Genomic DNA, 27,204 nt, shown 5'->3' on the forward strand with positions numbered 1-27,204 from the left:
GGCCGCGGAGCGCCCGCCCGGCGCCGGGAGCCCTGGGGATGGGGAGCCCGGCTCGGGTGGAGGGCGGCAGCTCGGGAGGGTGCCCAGCGAGGGGTCCGAGGTGCCGGCCCGGCCCGCTCGGTAGCTCCCCTCCGTTCCCTGAAGGATGCTGATGTAGCGTCTCCCCAGACCGCTGCCACTGCCCCGCAGGATCCTCTTGTTCAGCCCTGGGAAGAGGGGGGACCAGTGGTGGTTCCTGGGTGCTCACCCCCGGCTGCAGTTCCCGGTGCTGAACCTGCCTCGGATCCAGTGTCTCCTGGCTAACCTGGATCCGGCCGTCTGTCCCCCGTTGCTCTTTCACTTTCAAAGGTTGTCTGGCTCTTTCAATAGAGGCACATCAAAGAGCGGGAGGGAGTGTTCGCCACCGAGGGAGGGTCAGGATGGACGAGGGATGCTTTCACCAGAGCCTCTGGATGTCAAAAAGATTATGAAAGTGACAGTTCAGAAGGCGAGGAATGAGCTTTGTGATTTGCGGTCCTAGAGAAAGCTCTTAAACCTTTAAGATCTTGACAGGATTTTACATGAAAACTGCAAGGACTTTCCCTCTGCTTGTATGTCTTGATATATCCCATCCCTCCTCTAGGCTTGGTCTTGCAACCTGTTGGCTAAAGGAAACTCCTTACAAGATGAAAGGGGCTTGTGCTTCAGCTGATAGGGTCGTAGGCATGGGCAGGATGCTGCAGGGGGGAGTGCTGCCATTGCCAGGGCAGCTGAAGAGGGATCTCCCTTAGCAATGAAGTTAATCTTTGAAACTTTGCAGCAAAATAACTCTCAAAAGCTTAAAAAATAGCAGCATGCTTCCCTCTCACTGAGACTCAATTCCATAGCAGGCTTGCGTAGGGAAAGCTTGGAACACTTCAGGATGAACTGATCCAAAGTCAAATGTGTGAGGGTTTGCTTCTGTATTGAAAACATTGCAAAGAGATGTTATGACTGTGTAGGATTAGAATAGGAGTGTAGGACTAGAAGCAACCCCTTTGTCGTTAGCCCAGTGTTTTGCAATTATGGGTAGCCTAGTGATTGAGTTGAATCCAGAGGAGCATTCACGCTGTGCCCCCATACCTGGCAGTGAGCCCCCTCAAAGGCCTTTATCCACCTTTAAATAGATTTGAAAATGTTCAAAATCTGAGAGAAAGAGATGAGGAGAAGGCAAGAACATCTGAGCATCTTGCTGCTTTCTTTTCCCTGGTTTGTTCTGTTTCCAAAATAAATAATTCTTGGTTGGCTGAGACCAAACAGTCCCAGGAATTTTGTTTTCCCATCTGCGTAACAAGCCTCTGCAAATAGAAGTTCGCGCTTTCCTGATCTTCTCTATTTATCACTCCACTAACTATTCAAATTTCCAACTCTGGGTGGTTTCCTACAAATTTTCTGGTGCCAGAGCACAGTGTTGTGGGGCAGGTGGGGTGGAGAGACAGGCTGATAAAAAATCCGTACCTCATTGTTGCTTTTCCTTGTTGAGATTTTCTCAGAGTAAACTGTTCTTAACTTGCTGTTCTTGATTTCAGCACAGTCATCTGTAACATGGCTTGACTTAGGAAAGTACAGGATGCTTTTGCAAACTCCATCTGATGTAAGAAAGGGGTCTTTTTCGCCAGGTTTAGATAATGCCTTGAAAGCGTTTCAGGACATGGAATGGGAAGATGCCAGAGGACATGGGTGGTGTTGATGGACTGCATCCTTTCTCCTGGAAGAGAGTTTCAGAGTTGATTTACTGGTCTTCTGTACTCCAGGTCTTTCCAATGGTCCTGAAGCAATGGAAGTAGATGGTCTCCAGGAAGTCCCCCTCTGTAGCTGTCGAATGGAAACCCCCAAAAGCAGAGAGATCACCACGCTAGCCAACAACCAGTGCATGGCTACGGAGAGTGTTGATAACGAGGTAGGAGCCTGTCTTTCAGCTTCTCGCAGACCTTTCTGCTGAGGACAAAGACACAAAGAACAAAAAGCTGTGCCGGGAACATGTGTCGGGTCACATAGGGGCTCTGCAGCCTGCTAGACTGGGAACCCACTGGTGTGTGGGAATGGCAGGGCAAACACCTCGCTTGCTAAGCTGAGGGCCCCAGCACTTTGCGTGTATTGCACAGTCGGGTTGAAGCCACTTGGAAGGGAGGCGGTGGTGTGGTCTGCAGTTGGAGAGGTGCTGGGTGAATCTCTCCCGATTGTCCTGGCCTGTGCAGCTGGATCAAGTTGATGTAACAGACACGCTTCAGGCCAAGTGGGCTAAAACACGTTGGCATGCATCAAAGTGAGAAAATCCAGTCAGAGGAAGCTTGGAGCTGGTTTTCCTTGACTACGAAGGAGCTGATGCAAACCTTTCTGTAGCCAGCTCTTGAGTTTTGGGAACTTGGCATGCCCTCCGCCAGCTCAGTCTGCCCCAGTCTTCCTCTCTCCTCCTCCCCCAAGAGGCTTCTGTTACAAAGCTTCCTATGTCCTGGCAGCCCTGCGCAGCCTCCAGATCTGGCTGACTGAAAACGGTTGCACTCGATGCCTTTCAGTTGATTGCAGCTGGGCTAGTTGGGCTCTCCTGGTTCCAGAAGTGTGGAAGTAAGTGGCAGAAGTGACTCCTTCCCAGAGTCTGGAAAGTGAGACTGCGGAACAGGAACACACTCAGTAGACTCTCCTTTTACTGGGAGGCACTTGGGTTTCTTTTAAGCTTCCGCTCAGCTGCAGTCACACTGCAGTGCTCTGATATTTGCTGGTAGTAGGACAAGGAGTGAGAATATCCCTAGTTCTCCTGTAGGATCCCAGGAGAAGGGTGGATGGAGGGAGAAAGAGATAATCAGATTTGCAGCCCAGCTCTGTTTCTGTTAGTACATGGTGGTACCTATAGAGAAGGGAATTTCCAAAGCATGGCAAAATTGATTCATTAAAGAGAGAATGCCCTGGAGCCTTGTAGGAGATGGGGGGACCCCAGGGCTTCTAAATAAACAAAGGGTATTTGAAAGAGTTCCTTCTCATGTAGATGGTGGTTTGACAGTTCTGTCCCTGGATAAATCAGAGAAAGGAATAGCAAAGGCCATGCTTTATGTTAGATACTTTTTCATAATGGGATAAGTGACTCAGAGATGTTATAAGAATATTATACATGTGAATAGTGGGTTCTCCAGACTGTCATGTCCTTGGAGGATGTTATAAATAGTTATGAGCACTGTGCTGCACTCTCTAATGGTTGGAAAATAGCAATTAATCATTTCGTACTTTTTTTAGAGTTTCTAACAAATAATATAGCATGACGTAATAATGCAGGGACTTCCTCACACGGACAGTGCAGCTTTTCAGGTGTTAATCAAATTTCCTCAGCTCATAAGTAAAAATCAATGCAATGGTCCTCTCCTGCCAGCCCTGCAGCCTCTGGGCTCTGTGTGTTAATGGTGATCAGTCTAGCCAAGGCGTCACAACCACAGGTAGACTTTGCAGCTGGAATTTGGGTAAGTTGAATCAGAGATGCTAGGAGTGAATGACGAGCCTAGGTTAAATCCATTTTCTTTTTCTGTAGGGGTGTTGATTCTGCAGAAGTGGAGTTTAAGAAAATTAGAGAGAAAGTCTAGTTTTGTTGAGAAAAAGCAGCAAATCAAACCTTAGCTAGACTAGAGGGACAGCCTATTGGTGATGAGCAGGCACCGTGTTCCTGACTGACTCCTCTGCTCATGGTGGCAGCGCACAGTAAACCATGCACAGATTTCGGTAGGGATGTTTCCTTGTAGCAGCCTTTCACATTTATATTTCTAGTTTATAAATGTCCTTTGCCAAGCATCTGGGAAAAGCAAGGTTATTATCAAGAGGAACTTAGAGAACCCAAACAGCATTGCGTCATGCTAGCAGGTGGCAACTGGGATGTGAGAATGTCATAGATGTATGAATGGGGGCAGCAGAAGGAAACGCTGATCCTTCTGGTGCAGCAGAATGAGTAACACTGATCGGGAAAAGTGAACCCCAATTATGGAGCCTGCTGTCATTAACAGAACAAGGTGGTGCATGAGAAGATAGCTTTTTAAGCCCAGAGCTGTACATTGGTCAAATCCTTCGGAAAATGTGCTCAAAATGTGACTTTAGCTGAGCTCTCGTGAAAGCCTGGCTATTCATCCTGTGGTCTGGGCAGGGGCCAGTGCTGGAACCAGTACAGACGATAACTTCGCTGGCAGTGAAGAGCAATTATTTTTCCCTTTATCTTCCTGTGACTTATACTTTTGAACAGTAACAAGATTTAGTGCGTATGGTCTTGTTCTCTTGGTCACCGACACCCGCTCTTCCTGGCAAAAGGAGAGTGTATGTTGTGTGAGTCAGGCCCATGGGACTGCCCCTTCTGCCGCTGCTTGGCTGTTGCATATTTCCAGTTATGATTTTTTTTCTTGCAAGGAACAAACGACTCGGGGTCCACATGCATGTTAGTTAGTAAATGATGCGTTTCTTCCTGTGAGAGCAGCTTTCACAGCTTCCTGCTGCACTGCTAATGCTATCTGGCACACATCTGAATTGCTGTGAAAAAGCCAGGGCTCATCAAGGCAGTGTGCAAAATCTTCCTCCGCACAAGCACAGAGAGTGTTTTGGTCTCCAGTAATTTCATTTCCTTTAATTTCTCCTGTTCCAGCTGGGCCGATGCACAAACAGTGTGGTTAAGTATGAACTGATGCGCCCGTCTAACAAAGTCCAGCTTTTGGTGCTGTGTGAGGACCATAGAGGGAGGATGGTGAAACACCAGTGTTGCCCTGGCTGTGGATACTTTTGCACTGCAGTAAGTCCGTGCTCTCAATCTAGGGAAGGGGGTACCTGTTGCAGTAGCTGGAAGAGCTGAAGGTGGAGATGGTACCTAAAGGGGTTTACTGACTTCCTGGCATCAGCTCCACCTCGTTCCACAGCACATCAGGTGGTGTTTTCAACACGAATGTGTGTGAGGGTAGCTGCAATCGTCACCTTTATCTTCCTGGAGACCCCAAGGGGTGTTACTGAAGGGTTTTCTCTGGGATTTCACACGGTGGAAGTCTTGCCGTAGGAATTTCTTTGGAACAAGGGTTTTTTTTTTCTTTCTCTGTACAGATCAATCGCATCAAAAATTGTATTAGCTGGTTTGTAAATGAATCTGTGTACGCACATCTGTGTCGCCCCACCGGCTCATGATGGTTTAGATGGGAAACCCGCGTGATGGCACTGGAACAAGGCAGTGTCTGAGATCTCCTGCTGCTTCTTCCACCTCTGCCACCGAGGCTTTTAATAGCGTTGGTCCAGTCCTTTAAGTCATCAGCGTCCTAGTTTCCCTGTTGGTAAAGCTGAAAAACACCAATTGAGGGCCTCACAGGGTGATGAGGAGGCTTAATTGTCTGATGCTAGCGTTCTTCAAGATGACTCAATGACAGATGCTACAGTAGTCTCAAGCATTATTGTAATAAATGGAGCCATCCTGGGCTTTCATGCTGAGTCAAAGATCATTTAAAAGATAAAATCCTCAAAACACTTAAAGGCATTTTTGCAAAGCTGAAATAGAGTTAATTAGATTGCTTGGGAGGACCGTGAATTCAGGAGAAGAGTGGGTTTTAACTAGCCTTTCCTTACATGCTCGTACATCTCTCAGGGATGTGTCGTAGTTCACACAGGTGAACCTGGGAGTGTTTGTCTGTGCTATCCGTCACTAGTAACACAGAGCACAGTAGGGCTTCAAGTAGCACTAATATCACAGGGCAATGAATTCTGGGGTACCTTCAGTTCAGTTCGAAGGACTTTGCTGGAAAGGGAAAATAATTGTAAGAAAAGTTGCCCAAGTTTGTTGAATGAGCAGTTAGCCACTTTATTGGGGTTAAAGAGCATATGGGGCTGGTCCAAGCAGAGAAGTTGCATACTTTAGGTTATATTGGGGTTAACAGCTGATTTAATTACATTCATGTAGGTCCTTGGATGGTTTGTGCGCAGCTTTGTTAGGTAGTTCTAATGCTCGCTCAGCACAGAGGTCTGAAGTTTTCTTTTCCAGTTTTGGGGGCGTCCTTACAGTACACTGGCACTTCTAGAAACATAAGCAAGAACTTCAAGCGTTAGAGGAAAGAGCTGGAAATTGGGACTTCTTGGTTCTGTTTCCCAAACACAATTAAAAAATTTGCTTTGCAGTCCCTAACCCAGTGAGTTTTTTCCCTGTTACCTTGGTTTTTGTTCTCTTCTAAAGAAGTGGCAGTGCTTGCTTACTGTATTGGAAGCGCCAGGGACAAGAGTGGTGGTGAATGAAGTATTTAAGAGATCTGCGGATGAAGCATGTAGAAGGGGTAAGGCACATAGTGACCAAGGTGTGAATTTCTTCTATGTGGTTTTTTTAGGGCACTTTCATGGAGTGTCAGCCGGAGAGCAGCATCTCCCACCGTTTCCACAAGAACTGTGCCTCCCAGGTTAACGACATGAGCTACTGCCCACACTGCGGGGAAGAGGCCTCCAAGGCAAAGGAGGTGACAATAGCAAAAGCAGACACAACCTCAACGGTGTCGCTGACCTACGAGCAGCAGAAACCAGCAGCTGTGGAGGGAAGAGCCGACACCACGACGGGGAGGTGAGCTTGGGAGCACATGGTGACCTCAAACCTCATGCCAGACCTTGCTTTGCACTTGAATGCTTGTTCTCTTCCTGGTGGAGCAAAGTGCTTTCTGGTCCAGCTCTGAAAGCTGCAGCAATCCGTAAGTGTGTTTTGTGTTGCTCACCGTGTTGGAGAAGAGCGCAGCAGCCACAGGGTGAGCTATGAAGATAGGAGGGGTTCAGGATTTAAAACCATTCCTTCCTCTTATTGTTAGGAATGGAATAATAGTGGAATGAGTTGATGTTGCCAGGTCTGCCAAGTGACAGGGAAATTCATGCAGTACCTAGCTGTAGCTCCTGACTTGCACCAATGGGCACAAGTATAAAGAGAGGATGAAAACACAGAGGAAAACACAAATCAAGCCATCCCTGCATTGAACAGTGCTCCGACTTCCCGTCTGATCTGATCTTGTTCTGGTGGCTTTTACAACTTGCTCCATGTTCCTGGGTTTCCTGTAGCACAGAGTACATCAAAATGTAATCATAGGGCAGTGCAACTCCTTTTTGGGGCAAGTTCTTACTGAAAAGGCTGTAGAATATATTGGTTTGTGTTTCAATTTCACTTATGCTTATCTGTATTTAAAACCCATTTCCTTTCCTTCTTTGGCATAAGATACACACTGTTGTGTATTTTTAATGGTTGTGCTTTGGCTGTCTCTCATTTTTTCTCTCCAGTGGCACTGGGACGCGGTTGTCAGAGGAAGACAAGCCAGAAAGTTCGGCTGCTGAAGGGTTTGACATGGCTGGGTCTTCAGTTTTTCCAAAGCCTACTACTAGCCTGACCCAGGGACCAGTTAAAGAAACTCTGGAAAGTGCCCTGATTGCCCTGGACTCCGAAAAGTAAGAAGACTGCTGGGTCTCTCCAGCTCCCAGCAAAGTTGCTTAACCTAGAGAAAACTGAGATTTAGCTTCTCTGGATTTTGGCCCCACTCAGACCTTTCTTTGTTCACTTCAGTCATTTGTCACCCCCAACAGATTACTGATTCAAGAGAACAGTTATAGCTCTAAATGTCTTATTGATTTGTCTGGAGGATTTAGTTTTTCACTGGCCCTCTGACTGCAGCTGTAACTACTAGAGTTCCTGTTTACAATAGTAAGACCCAGAATTTGTTGATGAGTGGCACTGGATAGCTACGGCCCTCATTAGAACAAGGTTGTCTGTGGTTAGAGCTGGAAGTTTTAAGACCTCCTTCTGGAGACTTGTTGATCTTGTGTTTTGCTGGCACACTGGAGCTGTACCATAGGAACAGACTTTGTCATGCACACGGGGTAGCAGTGGGGTGGGGTGAAATGCTGGGAGTGTTCCTTGGGAGTATTAATCATGCCTCTTTTCCCCACTCCTGCAGACCCAAGAAGTTGCGGTTCCATCCAAAGCAGTTGTACTTCTCTGCGAGGCAAGGAGAGCTGCAAAAAGTCCTGCTTATGTTAGGTAGGTGGCTCCTTCCTAGGACATTGCATGTCTGGCAGTACTCCCAGCTCCTGCCAGGCAGCTGCCAGAGTCCAGTTCCCAGCATGGTGGCACGTCATATTCCCCACTGCCCCTTGTGAGTGGAGTTGGAGGAGAAAGCCACTTTTGCAAGTGATGTGTCATTGGAAATGGCTTCATCTTTCTGTGAAACATGGACCTGCTCCCAACTTGTTTCTGCATTTGGGCATGATTTTATCCAGAGAAGCTGTTTCTGTCCCCACATGACCTACATGTGATTTTTCCAGTCCGACAGAACTTTTCCTCTCTGTGCAATGGGATAGTTAGGTATTTGCATCCAGTAGAGAGGTAAAAAGATGGGAGTCGGCTGAAGCTGAGACCCATCAGCAAGAGAAGAGAAAGGAGAAGCCCTTCAATACACAGGGTTTGTTTTGTGGGTACATGGTTGTCTGTCACCAGGTGACTTTGAGCTGCTGAGCTTGTTTTTACTAGCAAATATTCTTGAGGAATCTCCCCCTTTGAAGGACACAGTGTTTCCTTGGGATCATTTCCTTTCCACTCCAGTACTTTGCAGTACATTTTTGGACGCTTTCTGTTCTTTTCATTTATCAGATTCTTCTTTTTTCTTCTAGCAAGCGTTGGCTTCATTGTTCGTGTCTTCAATAGCACAAAAATGTTATTCATTGATATTTAACTATGTCCTCATCATATGCAACATGTTATCATGCCCAGACATCTTTGTCTGGCTGTCATCATCATCTGTTAGTCTTTGCACAGCTGTGAGAATCTCTGGCCAGATCCTGAGCTTGTGTTAACTGGAGAGGCTCCATCCACTTTGTAGCCCTGTGTTTGCGGGAATGCAATGAGGATCACTAATATTAACTGCAGTTAATAGTGGTGAGACAAAAAGGCCAGGTAGTACTGACCTGTTGTTGTTTCCAACTTCTGTGTTGCTTTAAACAAAGCAGCATTTTTTTTTCTTTTTATCTTTGTATAGTGTTTGTTGGTTTTGTTGCACTGAGAGATGGTGAATTGTGAATCTGAGAGAGATGGCCTATGTAGAAATTGTAATGCCTTAAAGGTATTAAATTCCATGGTGTTTCTGAAACTCTTGGTTTGAGGGCTGTTGCATATCGAATGTCCATGGGACTACCCTGAGAGGTTTCTGGCTTGAATGTGTAGTGATTCGTGAGAAGGGCTGAGGATGGGCTGGGAAACTGTCCTTTAAAAGCCTTTAGCTGAGACCTGGTTCTCCTGTTACGCTTTTCTCTAATTTCTGAATTGTGGTTGAAAGCATCTCTGCTCTGTTTTTCAGTGGATGGAATTGACCCTAATTTTAAAATGGAGCATCAGAGTAAGAGAACCCCTCTCCATGCTGCTGCCGAGTCTGGCCATGTGGACATCTGCCATATGCTGATTCAGGTCTGTCTCCACTACATTCTCTGTACAAGCAATTTTCTGTGGTTTTTGGTCTCCTGCCCCACATGGCTAAAGCACACTTGGAAATCAGCAGTGAAACATCCCTCCTATAAAAAGCCTCCTCGCTCTCAGGGTTTACTAAGGGAGGAGTGGTGGAGAGTAACATGAGGTCTTAGAGGACATGACTGAAGCTGTCTTTCTAGGCTGTTCTCCAAGCAAGCTTCACTCCCTGGGCAATGAGCATGTGAAGCTTCGATGTAGGGCACTGTGGAGCATGTGGGAACCTATATGGCTAAGCACACCCAGCAGAGCAGTGCATTGCCAGATGTGCCAGCACAGGCTGACCACTGGCAGACTGCAGGTGATCTGCAAGCTGCTGCCAAGTTGTTCTTTGTAATGAAGGCAGGTAGGCTCTGGAGCCTGGAAGCTAGCAGACTCTGTCTTCCCTTTTGTCAAAACCTGAGTAGCTCCAGCAGGATTTTCCTCTGCAGTGTAAATGTCCTGCATTTGAAAAGGAGAGAAGGAAACATGCACGTTTGGCTTATTGTCTGAGATTTGGATTCTAATTGAGGGAAGATGGTCAAAGACATAGGGGTGCTCTTGTTGAACCTGCTCCAAAATGATGTGAAGAAAAAAGGATTTTAAAAGTTAGAGTTTTTCTTTTTTGTACTGCCATACATTGTCTGGAGTGACTGGGAGTAAGTTTTCTTTACCCTGTGTGACTGGGAAACCTTAAAGGGCTTTTGGGAAAGCAACAATGCCACATCTTTGAAAATGAGCCTGCTGGCATGTTGCATTTCAGCGTCTGGAGTCAGAGGCTTTCAAAGTGCTGTTTGAAGATGCAGCTATGGGCCTACCCAGCTGCCCTCACTCACTTAAATTACTGCAAGTGAAGACAATGTAATGACTCGTATGAGTAAAAGGAGCAAAATTTGTGAGATATTACAAACAATTTGAATTGAGTATCAGTGGGGTTGGTTTGTTTCCAAAATCCTTCATCTTCTTGTCTCTTCCCTGATGTCTGGCTATTGCAGTAGCACAGTATTTGGCTGGGAATGCCCCCAGCTTGTTAAACTTGAAATGCCTCTTCTCTGGTCTGGTTTAAATAGCTCTAGCTATTTAAAAGTAGTCAAAACAAATGCATTCAGTGGGAGGCACCTGGAAGAAATGGGGCCAACTTCTTGTACCAGGTGAACCTGAGTCAGCGTGTGGCTGCTGTAAACAGGTCTGTGCTTCACGCATATATATGCATGCGTGGCTTGCCAAGAATTGTGCTGTCTCTGAGATTGTCTTTTGTTACTGAGCTAAGCCAAAGAGTTAAAGCAGGCAAGATAGATGACGCAGTAGTGTTTTGGGAAAGAGTAAGATTTTGGTCCAAGGCACTCCATGTTGAACTGAACATATACTCGGAGACCTCTGTAGAAATGTTACCATTGACTTCAACAGGAATAGTTAGCTAATCTCCAGGACTTTTTTTACAGCTCCTACCTCTGTTGCAATCAGCAAGTTGTTCCTACTGCTTGTTACATTGGGAAGAGCTGGTTGGTTTTGTTTGTGTCCATAGAAATGATAGACCAGGGAAAACAAAGCTGCTGGAAAAAGGAGGAAGCTGATTTTTCCAAACTGTTACATAAACAATATCTAGAAAGTAGCAGTACAAAATCTATTAATAACAACAGTTATTTAGTACCAGCTGTTGGCTTCCTTATGCCCTGGTTACTGGCTATAGAAGGCAGGAGAGAGGGCAGGCAGTGTGTGCTGCTTTCAAAAACAGGTGAAGTTGGACTGCTTTCTTTCCTGTTTTTATTTCTTTTTTTTTTTTTTTCCCCTGCTTAATATGGCTAAATTTCAGGAAAAAAACTTGCTACCAAATCTCTACTCCCACATCCTTCCTCTGCTAACCAGTAATGATTATAACTGTCCTTGTATTTGCCTTTGCCTCTTAACAGGCTGGTGCTAATATAGACACCTGCTCTGAAGACCAGAGGACCCCACTGATGGAAGCAGCAGAAAACAACCATCTGGAAACTGTGAAATACCTTATCAAGGCTGGAGCACTAGTAGATCCTAAGGTAGCAGTTTATGCCTTATCTTTTTTCCTGAAGAAGCCTCTGTCCACCATTTCTTTCTTGATAAGGTTTTAAGTCTTGGGTGGAGTGCACAGGCAGCGGGGAAATGGACTTGCTTGTCTTGGGAGTAAAGGCTTGGCAAGGCTGTCGTTGTCGGTAGTATCATTTTAATGGTGCAGTGTCCTGGCTGTGATCAGTCTGGGGCAAGTGTTGCCACTTGCTACATTAGTTTGTGGCACCAAATGTAGGGGGTATTTGATTTCATATGGGGCCACTAAGTATTAGTGTCACAAATCCATTGCAGTGAATTTGGAGTTTGATTTCAGAGTTTCCTTCTTCATAGACTCTAATAATGAGAATTTTGGGGTGACATTTTAAAATGGGCTGGTGCTTGCCAAGCCAGCAAAAATGACAGAGGAAGCTTTGCTTTCCAAAGGACCGATGTGTGGTTTCTTGCAGTCACGCTGCAGTGGCAAAATTGGACCCCTTTAATTTAAACAATTACAATAAAATGCAGCTGTCTGTTTGCCTTTAGCATGCTCTGGTTGCTTTGCAATCTTGGAAAATATACAGATAGTTTATTAGTCCCATAAATCAGATGCTATTTGGAGCACAGGAACCCTCCCCATGTGAACTTCTTATTGTTACAACCTGCTGCTGTTGGCGCACTCCTCTGCTATTGCTGGGGAGCACGGCTGAGCCGGCGTGTTCTTTTCACAAAGAAGCTGGCAGGGCCAGGAGGATTGCACAAGATGTCAAGTGCTGCCCACCCCGAGCCTTAAATGGATCCTTAGGAGCCTGGTTCTGAGCTGGGTAGGGGGAAAGGACAGGACAGGCACATGTGGGTTTATGCTGGCCACTGTCCCAAGTGTCTTGGAGCAATCCAGACATCTCTCACCTGATTTATTCCTGTAGAGAGAAAAGAGGGGTTTTTTTGCTTCTAAAGGTAAAGAGAAGGAAAAAGATCCTGAGCTTGCAAAAGCAAATTAGAAGCCTGAGATCACGTCTGAAGTCTAGACTAGTTTATTATGTTAATTAGTTTCTTGCACGAAATTAGTCATCTTTTTGAAAGCAGCAACATCACAGCTTAAAATCAGCTCCAGCCATTTCAATGTGAAATCCGGACAGTAACTGCTGCGGGTTTATGCCGAGCCTGCCCAGCCTGGCCCTGCAGGACTGCTGGGTGGAGGGGATGCTGAGGACAGTGGTGGGCTGGATGGAGCCTTCTCAGCCCCCAGGGCGAAGCTGTTGGTCCTGTTAATAGGATGGCAAAGCCCCACTCAAAACCTGCAGAAACTTAAAATATGCCTGCTCTCCGTAGGGTTGAGAAGCTGCACTTGGCTTATGCTTATCTAAGGGGAAAGCTGTGGCATTATTCAGTGTGGCAGGCGTTTATGGGGGTGTAGAAACCCCTTCTTTACTCCAAGAAGCCCACACAGTGTAATTCCTAGCCGGAGACAGCCCATCCTTGCTCGGAGGGTTGCTCCCTAGCCCTGCGATGTGCTCTCCACTCAGCTCTGTCCAAAAGCTCTTGCCTCTGAAGTTACTTCCAGGGGATTAGCTGGAAGGAGTCATTTTGGTTTTCAGTCTTTCATTTCCTCCTCCTTATTTCCTGGTCTCTGGGCCTTGCTATGTGCTAAGCTCTTGGGATATAAACACCTGATAAAAATCAGGCTCCAGCCTCGGAGATCTTTGGTGTTAGTGTGGGAGTGTCTCTGTCATGACTCACAGCCTGTCCATCTCCACCAGGCCCTGTACTCTCAGCTCCCAAAGGCATTTTTCCTTTCAACCTTTGCAGTTGTTTTTTATCTCCATTCTCAGCTGTGGGCACGCTGGGGATTTGGTATCTAGGGAGGCTCCTAGCCCCTGTGCAGGATACCCCTTTGCCCTGCTGCCAGGTGCTGGGATAAGGCCTTGTGCTAATAAAACACAGCAAAAAAACCCTGTATAAATGGAGCATTTCAGGTTGAGATAAGGCTAGTTTTCTGTGGTAAAGTGCAAGCTCTGCCTCTGTAAGGGATTTCTGCCTCCCCTTGGCTCTTCAGCGCACGGAGAAGAGTTGGAGAGGGTCTGCTGAGGAAGGGGAGCATCAGTCTGCCAGGGTTTCGGGTTGGTACCTTCCCTGTGCTTCACAAAGGCATCTCTTCCCATAGCCTTTGCGCTCTCAGCCTCCTATTCTGCATGGGTTGCACCTCAGAGCTTTGTGTAAAGCTCCCTCTGCTCAGTCCTGGCGTTGGTTGCTGCTGCTCTCTCCCCTCCTGGCAGCAGGCTGGGGGCTTTTGGAATCCTCTGCTCCATCTGTGAACTTCTCTGGTGTTCCTAAGCATCACTGGTGTCATGCAGACATGGGAAACACTGGGAAGAGATGTCCCCTGAGTGCTTGTTCTGTGGTTGTGTCCAGGATGCGGAGGGCTCCACGTGTCTGCACTTGGCTGCCAAGAAGGGGCACTACGACATTGTTCAGTACCTCCTCTCCAATGGCAAGATGGATGTCAACTGCCAGGTAAGGCCTTTCTGCAAGCGGCAGAAGCTGCTCTTCTCAGGTCACGACCCAAGTCTCAGCAGCGTGCTGTCTGCGCAGTGATTGCTCAAATACAGTCCTGCTGCTGGGGGGCAGCTGAAAAACATCATAGGGTGACGGTGCCATGGGCATCCTGGTCTGCCAGAGAAGGCGATCCCCTCCACTGACCTCATGGAAACTTCTCTTCCATGAGCCTTGATTAGCAGTTTCTCCTTGACCCTGAATTAGCTGGTGGGGCCTGTTGCTCGAGAGTGTCACTGGGCTCCTCTTAGCAGGGGGTGGTGGGATCATGGACATGCTGTGGGATGGGTTGAGCCTGGCACTTGCCATCACAGAGCTTATCCACTGCCGTGGGGTGAGGCAGTGCTGCATTGGGGTTCCTCATTCTGGGGGAAGGCCAGCTCCCCCAGGCCTCTCAGGGAGCTTTTGTAAGAGCTTTTACACAAGCTGGAGGTTCATTGTGCCTTTTGGACAGTCAGCTGTATTTGAATGACCTGGATATCAATTGCCAGTGTGCTGACCTGCAAATAAACTCTGGCCTGCTGAGGTGTGTTGGTTCAAATCACACTGGGCTCTGCAGGACACTGAGGCACCTCTCCCTGCAGCAGTGTAGACCAAAGAAGGGTGATGAGACAGACCAGCGGAGGGAAGGGGGTCTGTGGCTCCCAGGCAAAGTGCACCGTGCTGTGGCTGCCCAGTGGCTTGTGAAGCCAGCAGGAGACCATCTTGCCCATTCTGCATGTCTCACCCTTTCCTTTTCCTCCCATAGGATGATGGAGGCTGGACGCCGATGATCTGGGCCACCGAGTACAAGCATATTGAGCTGGTGAAGCTGCTGCTTGCAAAGGGGTCAGACATCAACATCCGCGACAATGTAAGGTTCTTCCTGGAATCCGTTTCAGAAATTAACAACGACATCTGTTGAAAAACCAAACAAGCCTGAGGAAGCGGATTTTGGGTTCAGTGCAGGGAGGTCCAGTGGTCCCTTGACACAGGTGGTTTGGGGCAGTGAGTGAACAGTGTCTGGTGGGAGAAACTTCCTCCATATTCTGGGAGGAAGTTTACAAGCTGGCAAGAAGTCCTTTTCCTCCAGCTCTTCGTGACATAGCCCATAAGGATGCTGTACATAATGGTGCAGGCTGTAGTCAGCTCTGTGCCTCGCTGCTTCTAATCCACCTGGGTCCACTGTACTGCCACTTGGATGCTGCACCAGGCAGATCCTCCTTGAGTCCAGACTTAGCAGCTCCACATTGGTCACAGGCTAGTATACACTGGGCATGGGTTAGGGTTAGGGGCATCCTGCGTGCCATTTGAGGGGCATAAGTTTGTACTTGTGTTTTCTGGATGGATTGAGCACTCTGCCAGCAAGTATCACAAGCCTGGCTTTTCCTAGGCATAACAGGCACATAGCCACCAATGTGGACAGAGCATGCGCAGGCTGGTGGCTCAGCGTGCTGGAGCTGGCTCTTGGCCTGCTCTTCACCTCCGTAAATCCTGCTTGAGTGGGATGTACTCTGTATTTGAGTGCCTGGGAGATCTGTGGGCCCAGCAGTGCTGTGTGTTGGGCTGTGCCAGCCGGTTTCACAGGGGCTTTCAAGTAAACAGAGAAGTTACAAGGGAGGTGCTGTCTCCTTTTTTCCCCAGTCATCCAGGTTTTTGTTCAGGAGACTCATTATATCAGCACTGCTCCTCCTCTTTTTTTCTCAGTAGTATATTTCTCATTTTTTCCTTTCTGTCTCTAAGGATATTGAAACCCCAGAAGTACCTGCAATGCAAGCTTGGGTGTGAACTGGGGTGTGATGAGCTACTCCAGGCTTTGGCCTGTAGATGTGAGATTGTTTGATAAATGAAGGGTGACTGGCTTCACTGCTTTCTGCACAGAGTTGTTATAGTGAAGTACCTACCCCGCCATCAGTTTACACTCTAGCATACCTCATGACAGGGTATTTTCTTGTCTGGGGCTCCTAGTGCTTTTTTAATCCAAGGTATATAAGCAGCTGGTTTGTATTTGTATCCCTAAATGCCTTGTTTTGTGTCTTAGGTGCTAGCAGGGGTAGGTGCTGGCACATTTGTCTCACGGGGCTCAGAAAGGCTCCAGCTATTCCTGAGGAGTTGCTGTCCCCAGTCTGAAAGCCCCTTCTCTGTAGGAGCCTCTATTTCCATGGTAGCTTAGATAGTTCCCAGGCAGGTCCAGATCTGATACTGTTCCTAAAAGCAAAAGTCAAGGCAAGAGAAGGGGGCTTTTTGGGTTGTTGCATTGCTTCAGAGCCTTAGTGCTGACTTTGAACAAAACTGACTTGTTTGATCTGTCACAGAAGCCTTTTGGCTACCAGTTACAAGATCACACATTAAATGATGAAAATCAGATCAGCTCAGTCAACAATTTACTTGAAAGAAAAATACCCTCTTAGCAGATGTACGTATCGCATATCTGTTACTGTACCTACATTCAGTGTCTCCTGATTGCAGTCATTAAGAAGTAATGTCACTTGTGCTGGGAAGCATCATATTCTGGGAGAAATGCTTTTGATTATAATTATGCTGCTGTTAGGCAGTAGCCGATGCAAGGCAAAGTAGTAAGTCTAGGTGTCTATAATCTGTCTGTGCAGCAGCATGTGATGTGCAATTGACAAGATTAATTTTTTCTGTAGATTGGTATGTGACGTGATTAGGGTTTTTTTTCTGGATGTTACCATAATGGGAGGCAGAAGCCATGTAGAAAAAGGCCTCCCCACTCCCCTGTGTATGTCAATAGCCTCCCCATTTAAGGAAGGATCTAAGTTAAGTTGCAATGACTAAGAGATGCACTTTATTTTTGCTTTAAAAAAAAAAAAAAAAGAGAAAAGTTAGGTGATCATTACTATCATTGCACTGTTGTAACTGACGTCTTTAGAGCTTGTCATGGGGAAGGGTTCAAAGTGTGCTGCAAATTGCACTGTAACAGAAAACAAGAGTATCATCGCTTAAAATATCTCCATCAAAAAGTTGAGTGTTCAGCTATTTCTAGTGCTGCTAGTGAGAGATGAGTACATACAGTATTTAAGAGATGCCTGAAGTCGGATTGATTGCTTTCCCTGTGGCTCGTGGTTCGCTTTCTAGCACCTTCACATACCCTATAGCTTTTGCTGTGCCTTTTTCTCTTCAATTTTGTAGCACTGGGAGACATACTAGCTTTCCTGTCTGTCTGGGCTGGGGAAGCTCAGCTTCTAGCCTTTTCCAGCATGTTTGTTCATGTCTGTCACCTCTCTCATGGATCGATCCAGATTGTTTTGTGGCTTAGAGACAGACGATTTGCCTGTGAGTATAAAGAAGGCGATGGACCGCTTTGTGTGCAGCCTCCCCGTCACTGGTGTGCGGAGGCGGCTGGAGTGAGAACTCCCTGCTCGTCTGTGCGGAGATTTCCCGGCCTGCCCTGGCAGTCCCAGCCAGAAAGAACAGTGTAGGGAAGGCGACTGCAAGCCACATGTTGCATGCTGCAGGTGTAGAGCTGAGGATGGTGAAGTCCCAAAGTGATAGGGTTTTAATGCACTAAACAACCTCTACTCTGTTTCCTTTCCCTCCAGGAGGAAAATATTTGTTTGCACTGGGCTGCTTTTTCTGGCTGTGTTGACATAGCAGAGATACTGCTGGCTGCTAAGTGTGATTTACATGCAGTGAATATTCACGGGGACTCGCCCCTGCATATTGCAGCCAGAGAGAACCGCTACGAGTGTGTTGTGTAAGTACGGCTCCAGCCCTGCCACTTCTCTCCCTTCCCCTGGTCGCTCCTTTCTACCTGGGTGCTGGCTGGCAACCTCGGGAGATCCTTTGAAATGCCTTTGGCATTGAAGCACAAACCAGAATTGGGATGGAGGGCTTGTTTCTCCATTGCCCTGCTCGTAGGGGCGGTGGGTCTGAAATACTAGTTGCTGCCAGAGCTGGTGTAAAAAAGATCAGAAAACGTGGAGTGGTCCTGGAGTCTTGGGCAGAGGCCTCGAGGGGCTCAGCCTGGGCTTCCCAGCAGAAAGGTGTCAGGCGTCCTTGATTAAAGCTTTTTTTTTTTTCCACAACTAGCATGGCATAATATGATAACAGGGCTTTTCCTTTGCTTCATCACTGCTATGAATAAAGTCATCATGTGTACTCACCAGAAGCTGGTGAGTATAAACAAGGGCCAAGTCCAATACCAGTTTCCTGTGGGACTCTTCCATTTCCAGCCTACTCTTGCTACCCCATATCTTTCCCCGCCAGAGAGTTTCAAGCCTGTCTGAAGTTAGGCTGGTACCAGCAAGGTACCTGTCATGCCTGAAGCAAGGCGAGGTTTGCCCAGAGCTCTCGTGAGTGCCTAGAGCTCCAGTCTGTGGCTTCTGCCAGCGCCTTCACGTAGAAGGATTCACTGAACCATGCTTAATAAAGAAAACTCAGGTGATTATTCACTACTACAGATTCTTCCTTGTCCCTTAAGGACTGGCTGGAGGATGTGATTCAGCTCATTTTCCCCTTGCGCACTTTCTCTAGGGGGATGCTTATAATTTCTTGCTGTTTTGCAGTCTCTTTCTTTCCCGTGGCTCGGATGTCACTTTAAAGAACAAGGAGGGTGAGACTCCACTCCAGTGCTCCAGCCTTAACTCTCAGGTCTGGGTGGCCCTACAGATGAACAAGACTCTGAAAGAATCATCTACTGACAAGCCTGCCCAGATAGAGAAGGTTGTGAGCAGGTGAGAATAAGTCTGGCTCTGCTTGTGGGTCATGAAGTAGAGCCCTTGCACTGGGGAGGCGGGGAGCCTGGTTTAAGAAAGGACTTTAAGTGCATGCTTAGCTTTTTAAAGTGGTGTGAAGGTCAGTTTGAGCTTAGCAAGAACTAAGCACGTGCTGATTCAGACGTGGTTTGTAAATTCATCCTCCAAATGGAAGTATTTGCAAGCACAAAGAACAATCTGTAAGGCAGGGTGGAAAAAAATGAACTCTGTTCTAGCCTGAATTGCTTTCAGGCTTTGAATGCTCAGTGATCAAAGGCAGTAATTCTGCCCCAGGATGGCATTTGAATGGCCCCTTGTTTGGAGGAGCTTTTCGTCTGTGACTATTCTCTTTCTCCCACTGACAGAGACATCGCCCGGGGTTATGAGCGGATCCCGATTCCCTGTGTCAATTCAGTGGACAGTGAGCCTTGTCCTAGCAACTACAAATATGTTTCGCAAAACTGCGTCACCTCCCCGATGGACATTGATAGAAACATCACTCATTTACAGGTGAGGGATCATGTGTATCCACATATTTTTCCTGTCCTGCTGTGCACATTCAGAGATGTTGCAGTGCACTGCCCCTCAGAACAGGTTTTGCATTCAAAATGGGATTGTCTAGTCCTAATATTGCCATGAAATTTCAGCTAAGGCTGTAGTCCTTAACTCCAGCTTTTGCTGTAGGAGATGGGATTCTGCTTTTCTTCATTTCTGAGTCTTAAGCTAACCTCTGTGTCAGCTGTGTGCTGTAGCATCAGCCATCTGGTGCTGGCTGATGTGGCTCCCATTTATCCTTTTCCTCTGTTCTGTATCTGGAGAATTAGTGAGTCGTTGGGAGACTTTCCTCATGCTGTCTTCCTACTGACTGCAGTATCCAGGCCAAGGTCTTCATTGTGATACTGGAAGTCCTCAAAAGACTGGGTTGTGAAAGCAGAGGTGGGGAAGCGTAGGGTGAGGGTGACCCTCTCTGGGCACAGCTCTCGGGTGGCTGAAGTGAACTTCCCATGCTCCGAGCCCTGTTGTGCAGCAGCTGGTGGTGGGACTCTGTTGGCTTGGGGAGTGCTGGGGAAGCAGCCAGCTGGAGCACCCATGGGAAGAAGCAAGCAGCAGGGGAGGACTGAGACATCATGTTGCATCATCTCCCAGCTCTGGTGCCTTCTTGGAGCTTTCCTTGTCCTCAAATGTGGAGTACAGCTCGTAGGGCATGGAGGAAGATTAGTAACACAGGGGGACATCCTCTCATGAGAAATGAAGATGGCTGAGTATGAGATCCTTTCCTGAAAGCTGGGGTCCTTTGACGTTCATTGCACACAGAAATAAATAATGGAGTAAAAATGCCACTGATGTGGCTGGTTATCTTTCTGGCTAATAAGCTGCAGCAGGAGAAGGTGCAGACTTGTCATTTCCCCTCTGACCCGGTCACAGAAGTTGCTCTTTCGGTTATGTGTGAGTGGCGTGGAGTTAACATGTCTTCTTCTCTTCCAGTATTGTGTATGTATAGACGACTGCTCCTCCAGTAACTGCATGTGTGGCCAACTCAGTATGCGCTGCTGGTATGATAAGGTGAGGACACAGAACCTCCTGTTGGCTTAGACCAGTGTTTGCAAGCTGAACTTCACAGAATTCAGGGTTTATAGTAATACCTTAAAAACAGTTCCTTGCACAACTCCTCTACTTTTTGTTTTGAAATGCCTGAAGTTGTAGTCTCAGCTTTGAGATGAATGTGATAATAACAAAATGCATACTGGGGAAGCTTTTCTAGTTTTATTTATTTGTGTTACTGTCATGCCAACTGAGCCATTAGTTATATGCAGGTGATAGAGAGCATTTAATAATCCATGCGTGAAATCAGCTTCCATTTCAGAGCAACATAGAAAATGCTGTAATATGTAAACAAGGGGAGGGTAGTAGAGAGATTTTTTTTGCCTGCTTGTATTTATTGTGATCCTTCCGGATGAAGGCAAAATAAAGATGCAACATTGCCAGAAGTCGGGTTTGTTTTGGGTAAGTATGCTTCAGTCCTCTAGGGAGGTTTTGAGGTTAATATTTGGACAGGTTCTGCTAAGACCAGAAGTTCTGTGAATCCCTGCAAGTTTCTCCCAGGGGGAGTATTGGCATGTTTCTGTGCTTTGTAGCCATTTTATTTACACATTAATAGGTGATTACATCTTTCAAGCCTTAAAAGCCAAATTTGTTAAATATAATGAACTGCATCTATTGCTTTCTTAATCCTATATGGTTGGTAAATAATTGGGTTGTAGCTTTTTTGGGAGTGTTATTTGGGAGGATAATGTGGTTCTCAGAACTTGGGTATACTGGCCTTGTACTCTGCAAGTTTAGACTTTATTCCAGAGGCAGACTAAACATCCACTTCTCTCCAGCACTGCAAAATGATAATAATGATGATGCACATTGGGTTTTTTGCACGGCACTGTAAGATATTTCTTTTGGTGGTGTGTAGGGTGATGCCAGGCAGCAAAAATCGAGATAGCCTTTTGCTGCTTGTCAGCTGTCAGTGATAGTGGCAAGTGTGCCACTGTCAGGGTGGAGCAAAACCACTGGAGAAGTTGAGGTCTGATGCTGGTTTTGGGGAGGTTGCGGCATGCCTCCACCTTGGGGTTCTCTGGCCTGTTTTTACACTCGGGCAAATTTCTGCTCTTGGCCTGCCTCTGATTTGGAGGGGTCACAGGAACAGACAACTAACCCAGTCTTGAATGCCTCTCCTCTTCAGGACGGCCGACTCCTGCCTGAATTCAACATGGCTGAGCCACCACTGATCTTTGAGTGTAATCATGCGTGCTCATGCTGGCGAACCTGTAGGAACCGGGTGGTGCAGAATGGGCTCAGGTGAGAAGGAGGATCCAAAAGCAGCTTATCTTGGCAAGACCAACACCAAAATCCTGAAATTTCTAGCTCTCTATTCACACAGCTCACCCATAAACCCACAAAACCCCAGGACTTCCCGAGATAAGACAGAAGCTGGGGCAGGTGCCACCACACAGTGGTGGGATGCAAGTGGGTTCCTGTGTGTTGCCGGTGGGAATGAAACAGCAGCGGGTTGATGAGCTCAATTAATATTTGCACCCTGCCCCCATCACTGTCACGTGAGAACTGTTGTGTTCTATCATCAGCCTGACCATAAAATATATAAATGGCTTGTGGACTTGCATGAACAGCCTAGATGTAACTTCTCAGGTGGAGATCTGTGAGGAAAATAACAGCAACAGAAACTGCAGAGCCTTAATTTAGAAGATCTTGTAAGTTAGCTGTCTGTATTAGGCCGCACCTCAAGTCCTGTGTTCAGTTTTGGGCCCCTCACTACAGGAAAGACATTGAGTTGCTGGAGCGTGTCCAGAGAAGGGCAACAAAGCTGGTGAGGGACCTGGAGCACAAGTCTTATGAGGAGCGGCTGAGGGAGCTGGGGCTGTTTAGTCTAGAAAAGAAGAGGCTGAGGGGAGACCTTATTGCTCTCTACAACTACCTGAAGGGGGTTTGTAGTGAGGTGGGTGCTGGTCTCTTCTGTCAGGTGGCTGGAGATAGGACGAGAGGAAATGGCCTCAAGTTGCGGCAGGGGAGGTTTAGGTTGGATATTAAGAAAAATTTCTTTACTGAGAGGGTTGTCAGACATTGGAACAGGCTGCCCAGGGAAGTGGTTGAGTCACCATCCCTGGAGGTATTCAAAAAGCACGTAGATGGGGTACTTCAGAACATGGTTTAGTGGGCATGGATGATGGTTGGACTCGATGATCTTGAAGGTCTTTTCCAACCTAAATGATTCTATGATTCTATGTATTAGAAATATAGGCCAGCATGCCCAGACTTGGCTGCTTAACGTTTCCAAGTTATTGGCATGACTCCCCCTGAATTGGATACCTGAATACCTGTTGGCCTCGGTGCTGCAGATTAGGCTGTTAGGATTTTGATGCCGGGCTAAAACCATAAATGTTTAGTTTTGGACCTCTGCTATGGAGAAGTTTGCCACTGCACTAACTTCAAAGGAATCCCACCGGAAGAAAGACTTTTGTAAATTTTTTGTAGTACTGACAACACTTTTTTTGCAAGCTTTGTAGTTTCAATGACATTTTGCAATGTTAAAAATAAGTAAGGAAAAAGCTCGATGCATTTCCACAGAACTTTACCTCTCTCTGGTTTTCCCTGCCAAGCTCCAGAGCTCCGGTGTCTACGTGGGTGTTTATTTAGGAGCTGTACAGCTAGAGCTGTTGCTTTTGCATTTTTTCCTTGCTAAAGTGGTTTTCTGAAAGATGGGAAGAGTTGGAAACCCAACCATGAGCCTGGGAGAGTGACTCTGTTGGGAAGCTGGAGGTGAGGTCAGGTGCTTGGCAGAGCTATACTTGAGGTCCCTGGGGAGGCAGCGGAGGAAACCTCCTGCGTTTGGGCTGCAGCGTGACACATGGGTGCTCCCACTCTGTTTTCAGTGCTTCGTTTATCAGATTTGCTCCAAATTAACTCTGCTCAGCAGCACATGCCCTTCCATCTGGCAGGCTGACCCAGCTCAGCTGGGAGGCTGAGATCGGAGCTGCAGTCCCGCTGCTGCCGGTGTCAGCCCCAACGGCAGAACCTGAACCTGAGCGTGGCGCTCTGCTTTTGCCACGATGGACGAGGCAAAACATGGGGGAGATTCCTCAGGCCTGAAATACAGTGTTATAACCGGTTTCCCTGAGAGTGGTCGTTCTCATGAAGTCATGTTTTGCCCTGGTGAAGGCTCCAGGAGCTGTGAGCAAATATGAGGAAATGTACAGCCCCTAGTTTGAGCTGACAGTGCAAGGGGGGAATGAGTGGGGGAAGAGGAGAGAAGTACTGGGAAAAGCAACAGGGTGAAGTTAAGGTGAGCATCGAATTTCTCTTTATTCCGATAACAGTGTTGCTGAGAGTGGATTTTGGTTCCCTCGGGGACAGAGCAAGCCTTCCCTAGCCCTGGAGACTGTTCATCCTGCACTTAACTCAAGTTCTGGCTGAGCAGGAGGCAGAATGACTTACAGGATTGTTTCTCTGCCTATAAACTCCATCAGTAAAATTCCACAGAGCAGCTATTACACCAAGAAGTTTCAAGTTGCAGCGTTTCTTCCTTGTCTTTCAGCCAGGGAGCTGGATATGATGGAGTTGCTAAATGCACTGGCCTCAGCAGAGGGCAAAGGGATCAGAGCACTTAGCTGAAGGTGTTCTTAATTCACTGTAAGCTCCCTGCCTTCCCCCTGCAGCACTCCTCGCTGCAGAACAATGCTGCCTTGAGTCCCCTTCCACCTTCCCTGCCTTCCCCCAAGTGTGGGGTGTGTTCATGAAAGGGAAAAGAAATGCTGGTGGTGGGATTCTGGTATTCCACGTGTAAATTGTGAACGGCATAACCACACAGAGCATCCAGTCCCATACTCTCTTCCCCAGTCCCTAGGTGTGCACCTTGCAAGGTGCAGCTGGGCAGGGAGAAGGGGTTGGTGGACACCTTTCCCTTGTCCCCAGGCAGTTTCCATTGAGCATCTGCCCACATGCTCAGAGCAGTGGTGGGAGTGGAGTGTACCCGCAATGGTGCCAGTGTGAGAACTGGGGGGTTGAATATTGAAATCATCTTTGAGTTTGTGGTGATGGAAGGTTGCTGGCTTTTTTGCTCATCTCTCTATGAAAATTCATTGTCTTTCTGCAGAGTGCTGCCATTAATGTGGCTTCGTTTCCTCTTTTCCAGGACTCGATTGCAGCTTTATCGGACACAAAAGATGGGCTGGGGTGTGCGAACAATGCAAGACATTCCACTGGGAACCTTTGTGTGCGAGTAAGTTATTCAGCTTTCATTAGCTCAAGCAAATGCATTGCTTCCCGAGGGCTGGGATGGTCTCTCCTCTTTAAGGAGAGCTTTTCATGCAAATCAAATTGGCATTGAGCTGAGCTGCTTGCCCTCAGTCAGAGGTTTCCTGACTCCATTTCCTGCTCTGTTTGTCCTTTTCCTCATAGCATGGAGCTTTCTCCACCCCTCTCTGTCTTGCTGGGATCTGTGCTCAGCTCTCTTACCCCTCTGAAACACAAGCAACGGGGCGGGGGGGGGGGGGACAACCAGATTTGAGTTGTGCTGCAAATGTGCTCAACTCACATGTTCACCCTGGATGTGGGATGCTTAAGGCCAAGGCAATTTGGAACAACTTTTTTATATCGGACCTTTTTCTGTTTCAATACTGACTTCTTAAGAGGTTTTCCAGTGTCACAGCTCTGGCTTTAGTCTGATTCAGCAAAACAGTAAAGCACTTGGCGTTAAGCACATGTTTCGGCCCTGATTCAATAAAGTACTTAAGATCAAAAATGGTCAGATTTATGTCAAGTGAAGAAACTGGGGTTGAACCCCACGGTTTTTAGGCTTTAAAGTGGTATATGTACTTTATTAAATATTTCGGAAAGTGTTTTCTTCATTGCAATACTACAGTGAGTTAAGGCCTTCTAAATAAGGCTTGACTCATGCCCTTCATGGAGATAGGTGCTGGGTTTTTTTAGTACTAGTTTTCGATTTTTTTATAGAATTGGGGTGGGGGATTGCGGAAAATTATTGCAGAATTTTAAAAAAAGGAAAAGAAAAATCTGCAGTGAGTCAGCCAAGTATTTCTTCCATGTTAGGAGCTGCCAGACGATAAAATGTTTTTTCAGAGGTAAAGCTTAAAACTGCTGTTTGTGGGGAGTGTCTTAAGTCTGTCTTCAGGTGGGGCTTCCTGTTAAGTACCAACAGTCTCTGTGTCCTGGTTCAGGGCCCAGAGATGAGCCAGAGCCTGCAAGCAAACTGCTCCCAAACAAAAAAGGCACTGACTTAACCAAATCCTACTGGAATGCTAATATGTGAGAGGACTAAGCAGTGGTGAATAGGCAGCCCAAGGAAGCGGGGCAGCCCTGCGTGTAATGCGTGTAATTAACACAGACCTGTGTGTAATTAACACAGAGGAGCACGCATCAGAGCTGATGGGGTTCAGATACCACAACCATGCTTAACTCTTCCCTCCACCCTTGCCAGGAGCTGCTGACACTGTTTCAGTGGTAGGCGCTGTCTTCTTCATTATCTAAATGAGCTGCGTACTAAAAAGCTGAGCTAATTTATGTCCTGCCTGTGCATGTTCCGCCTTGTCCCTGTCACTCTCTCACACACACACACACACACACACACACACACACGTCATTTACTCAACTCACCAACTCCAGTCCTTCTCTCCTCCTCAAGCCAGCTGCACTGATGTCCTTCCTGTGAGTCTTTGTGTGCCACCTATAGATTTGGTTTCCTCATCTCTGGCAAAGAAGCCCCTGTGCTGGCAGTGCTCAGGGGCTGCTTGCACATAGCATCTTCAAGGATTGGCTCTTGTGGAAGAGCATTTTGCATTAAAGGTCTGGATTAGAGCCCTGAGTGGGTACTCTGCTTTGGAAGGAGGGTAATTGTACTGGTGTAAAATGACTTTTATTCCATAATTTTTCACGAATGCCTAAATGGGATGCAAATGTGGAATCTTGTCACAGTGCTTTTATTATGCAAAACTCTGCTGGTCCCGACTGTTTCTGTGTGTAAATGCCTTCCTTACACACATACTGCTTTTCAGCCTGCTCTGTACTTCAGATACCATTCAACTTTTCTCTGTAATCACTCCAAAAATGGTTTCCCTTTCTGTTTCTGCCTGCAGGCTGTCCCTCTGGCAGCCCGCAGCAGCTTCTGTAGGGAGCGTTTAGCAGCGCTCAGAGCAGTTTGGCAGCTGGGAGCAAGGCCCTGCTAGCGCAGTGGCCAGTCAGCTCTCCCACCATCATCTCCAGGGCTCCCCAGACCCCAGCTGCTCCAGAGCTTTTGGCTACTCCAGACCCTCCTACTAACAGCCTCCAGTACCTTCAGCGCAGTCCTGGAAGCAACAGTTTAGTGAGGGGAGATGCAGCAGCATCGTCCTCCCTGCCCTGCCGAGCTTCCAGGGAGTTTTTAAGCTCTGCCACTGGCAGATGCTCAGGAGACTGGTGTGCTCGGTGCAGGTTTCTCTCTGACCTCCAAATTTGTCACTGCTCAGAAGTTGCTGTTGCTCACCCTGTGCTGACAGTGCTGTGGGTTGTTTTGAATCTGCTCTGTTCATACTTGGTTGTTAGATGGTGTAACTGCTCATTCCGGCAATGGCACAGCTGGTTAAAGGCTTTTATTGGAGAGGCTGTGAAGCGGTGTAATGCAGAAACCAGACGTTTGTGAGGATCTGGTCTGTTCCTCTCGGTGCACGTCCATTACATGGTTTCCAAATATTTCATTTCTGTACAAAGCAGTGATGCTCTACTAAGGTACCATCTGCAGTGAGCCAGTCATTTTAGCCACACCTTCAGCCAGAGAAGCCCTAGACGTCCCATCTCCCACACTCCTTGGAAAATGCTGGAGCCTCTACTAGGGACTTCTTGTTGCTCTTGATTTTTCATGGAGTGCACTCTGATCTTGTGGTGATGAGTGGCAGTGTAGACCTCTGAGAT

General features: G+C 47.2%; 1 protein-coding gene across 17 annotated transcripts in view; it reads left to right on the forward strand.

Annotated features, from left to right (window-relative positions):
* The window catches only part of EHMT1 (euchromatic histone lysine methyltransferase 1), a 124,264-nt gene that overhangs the window by 90,222 nt on the left and 6,838 nt on the right, over nucleotides 1–27,204 (forward strand). For 15 of the 17 annotated variants that reach the window (XM_075056150.1, XM_075056154.1, XM_075056162.1 and 12 more), the window contains 15 exons: nucleotides 1,773–1,918; nucleotides 4,628–4,771; nucleotides 6,336–6,562; nucleotides 7,261–7,425; nucleotides 7,932–8,014; nucleotides 9,327–9,433; nucleotides 11,380–11,502; nucleotides 13,901–14,002; nucleotides 14,790–14,894; nucleotides 17,584–17,738; nucleotides 18,550–18,717; nucleotides 19,104–19,248; nucleotides 20,224–20,301; nucleotides 21,470–21,585; nucleotides 24,434–24,520. In XM_075056150.1, the coding sequence (XP_074912251.1) occupies nucleotides 1,773–1,918; nucleotides 4,628–4,771; nucleotides 6,336–6,562; nucleotides 7,261–7,425; nucleotides 7,932–8,014; nucleotides 9,327–9,433; nucleotides 11,380–11,502; nucleotides 13,901–14,002; nucleotides 14,790–14,894; nucleotides 17,584–17,738; nucleotides 18,550–18,717; nucleotides 19,104–19,248; nucleotides 20,224–20,301; nucleotides 21,470–21,585; nucleotides 24,434–24,520 (1,951 nt within the window). The remainder of the gene's footprint in view (nucleotides 1–1,772; nucleotides 1,919–4,627; nucleotides 4,772–6,335; nucleotides 6,563–7,260; nucleotides 7,426–7,931; nucleotides 8,015–9,326; nucleotides 9,434–11,379; nucleotides 11,503–13,900; nucleotides 14,003–14,789; nucleotides 14,895–17,583; nucleotides 17,739–18,549; nucleotides 18,718–19,103; nucleotides 19,249–20,223; nucleotides 20,302–21,469; nucleotides 21,586–24,433; nucleotides 24,521–27,204) is intronic. The other 2 variants (XM_075056163.1, XM_075056165.1) reach the window with 1 other exon arrangement.

Source organism: Buteo buteo, chromosome 23 (genome assembly GCF_964188355.1).
Source record: "Buteo buteo chromosome 23, bButBut1.hap1.1, whole genome shotgun sequence".
Classification (NCBI taxonomy): Eukaryota; Metazoa; Chordata; class Aves; order Accipitriformes; family Accipitridae; genus Buteo; species Buteo buteo.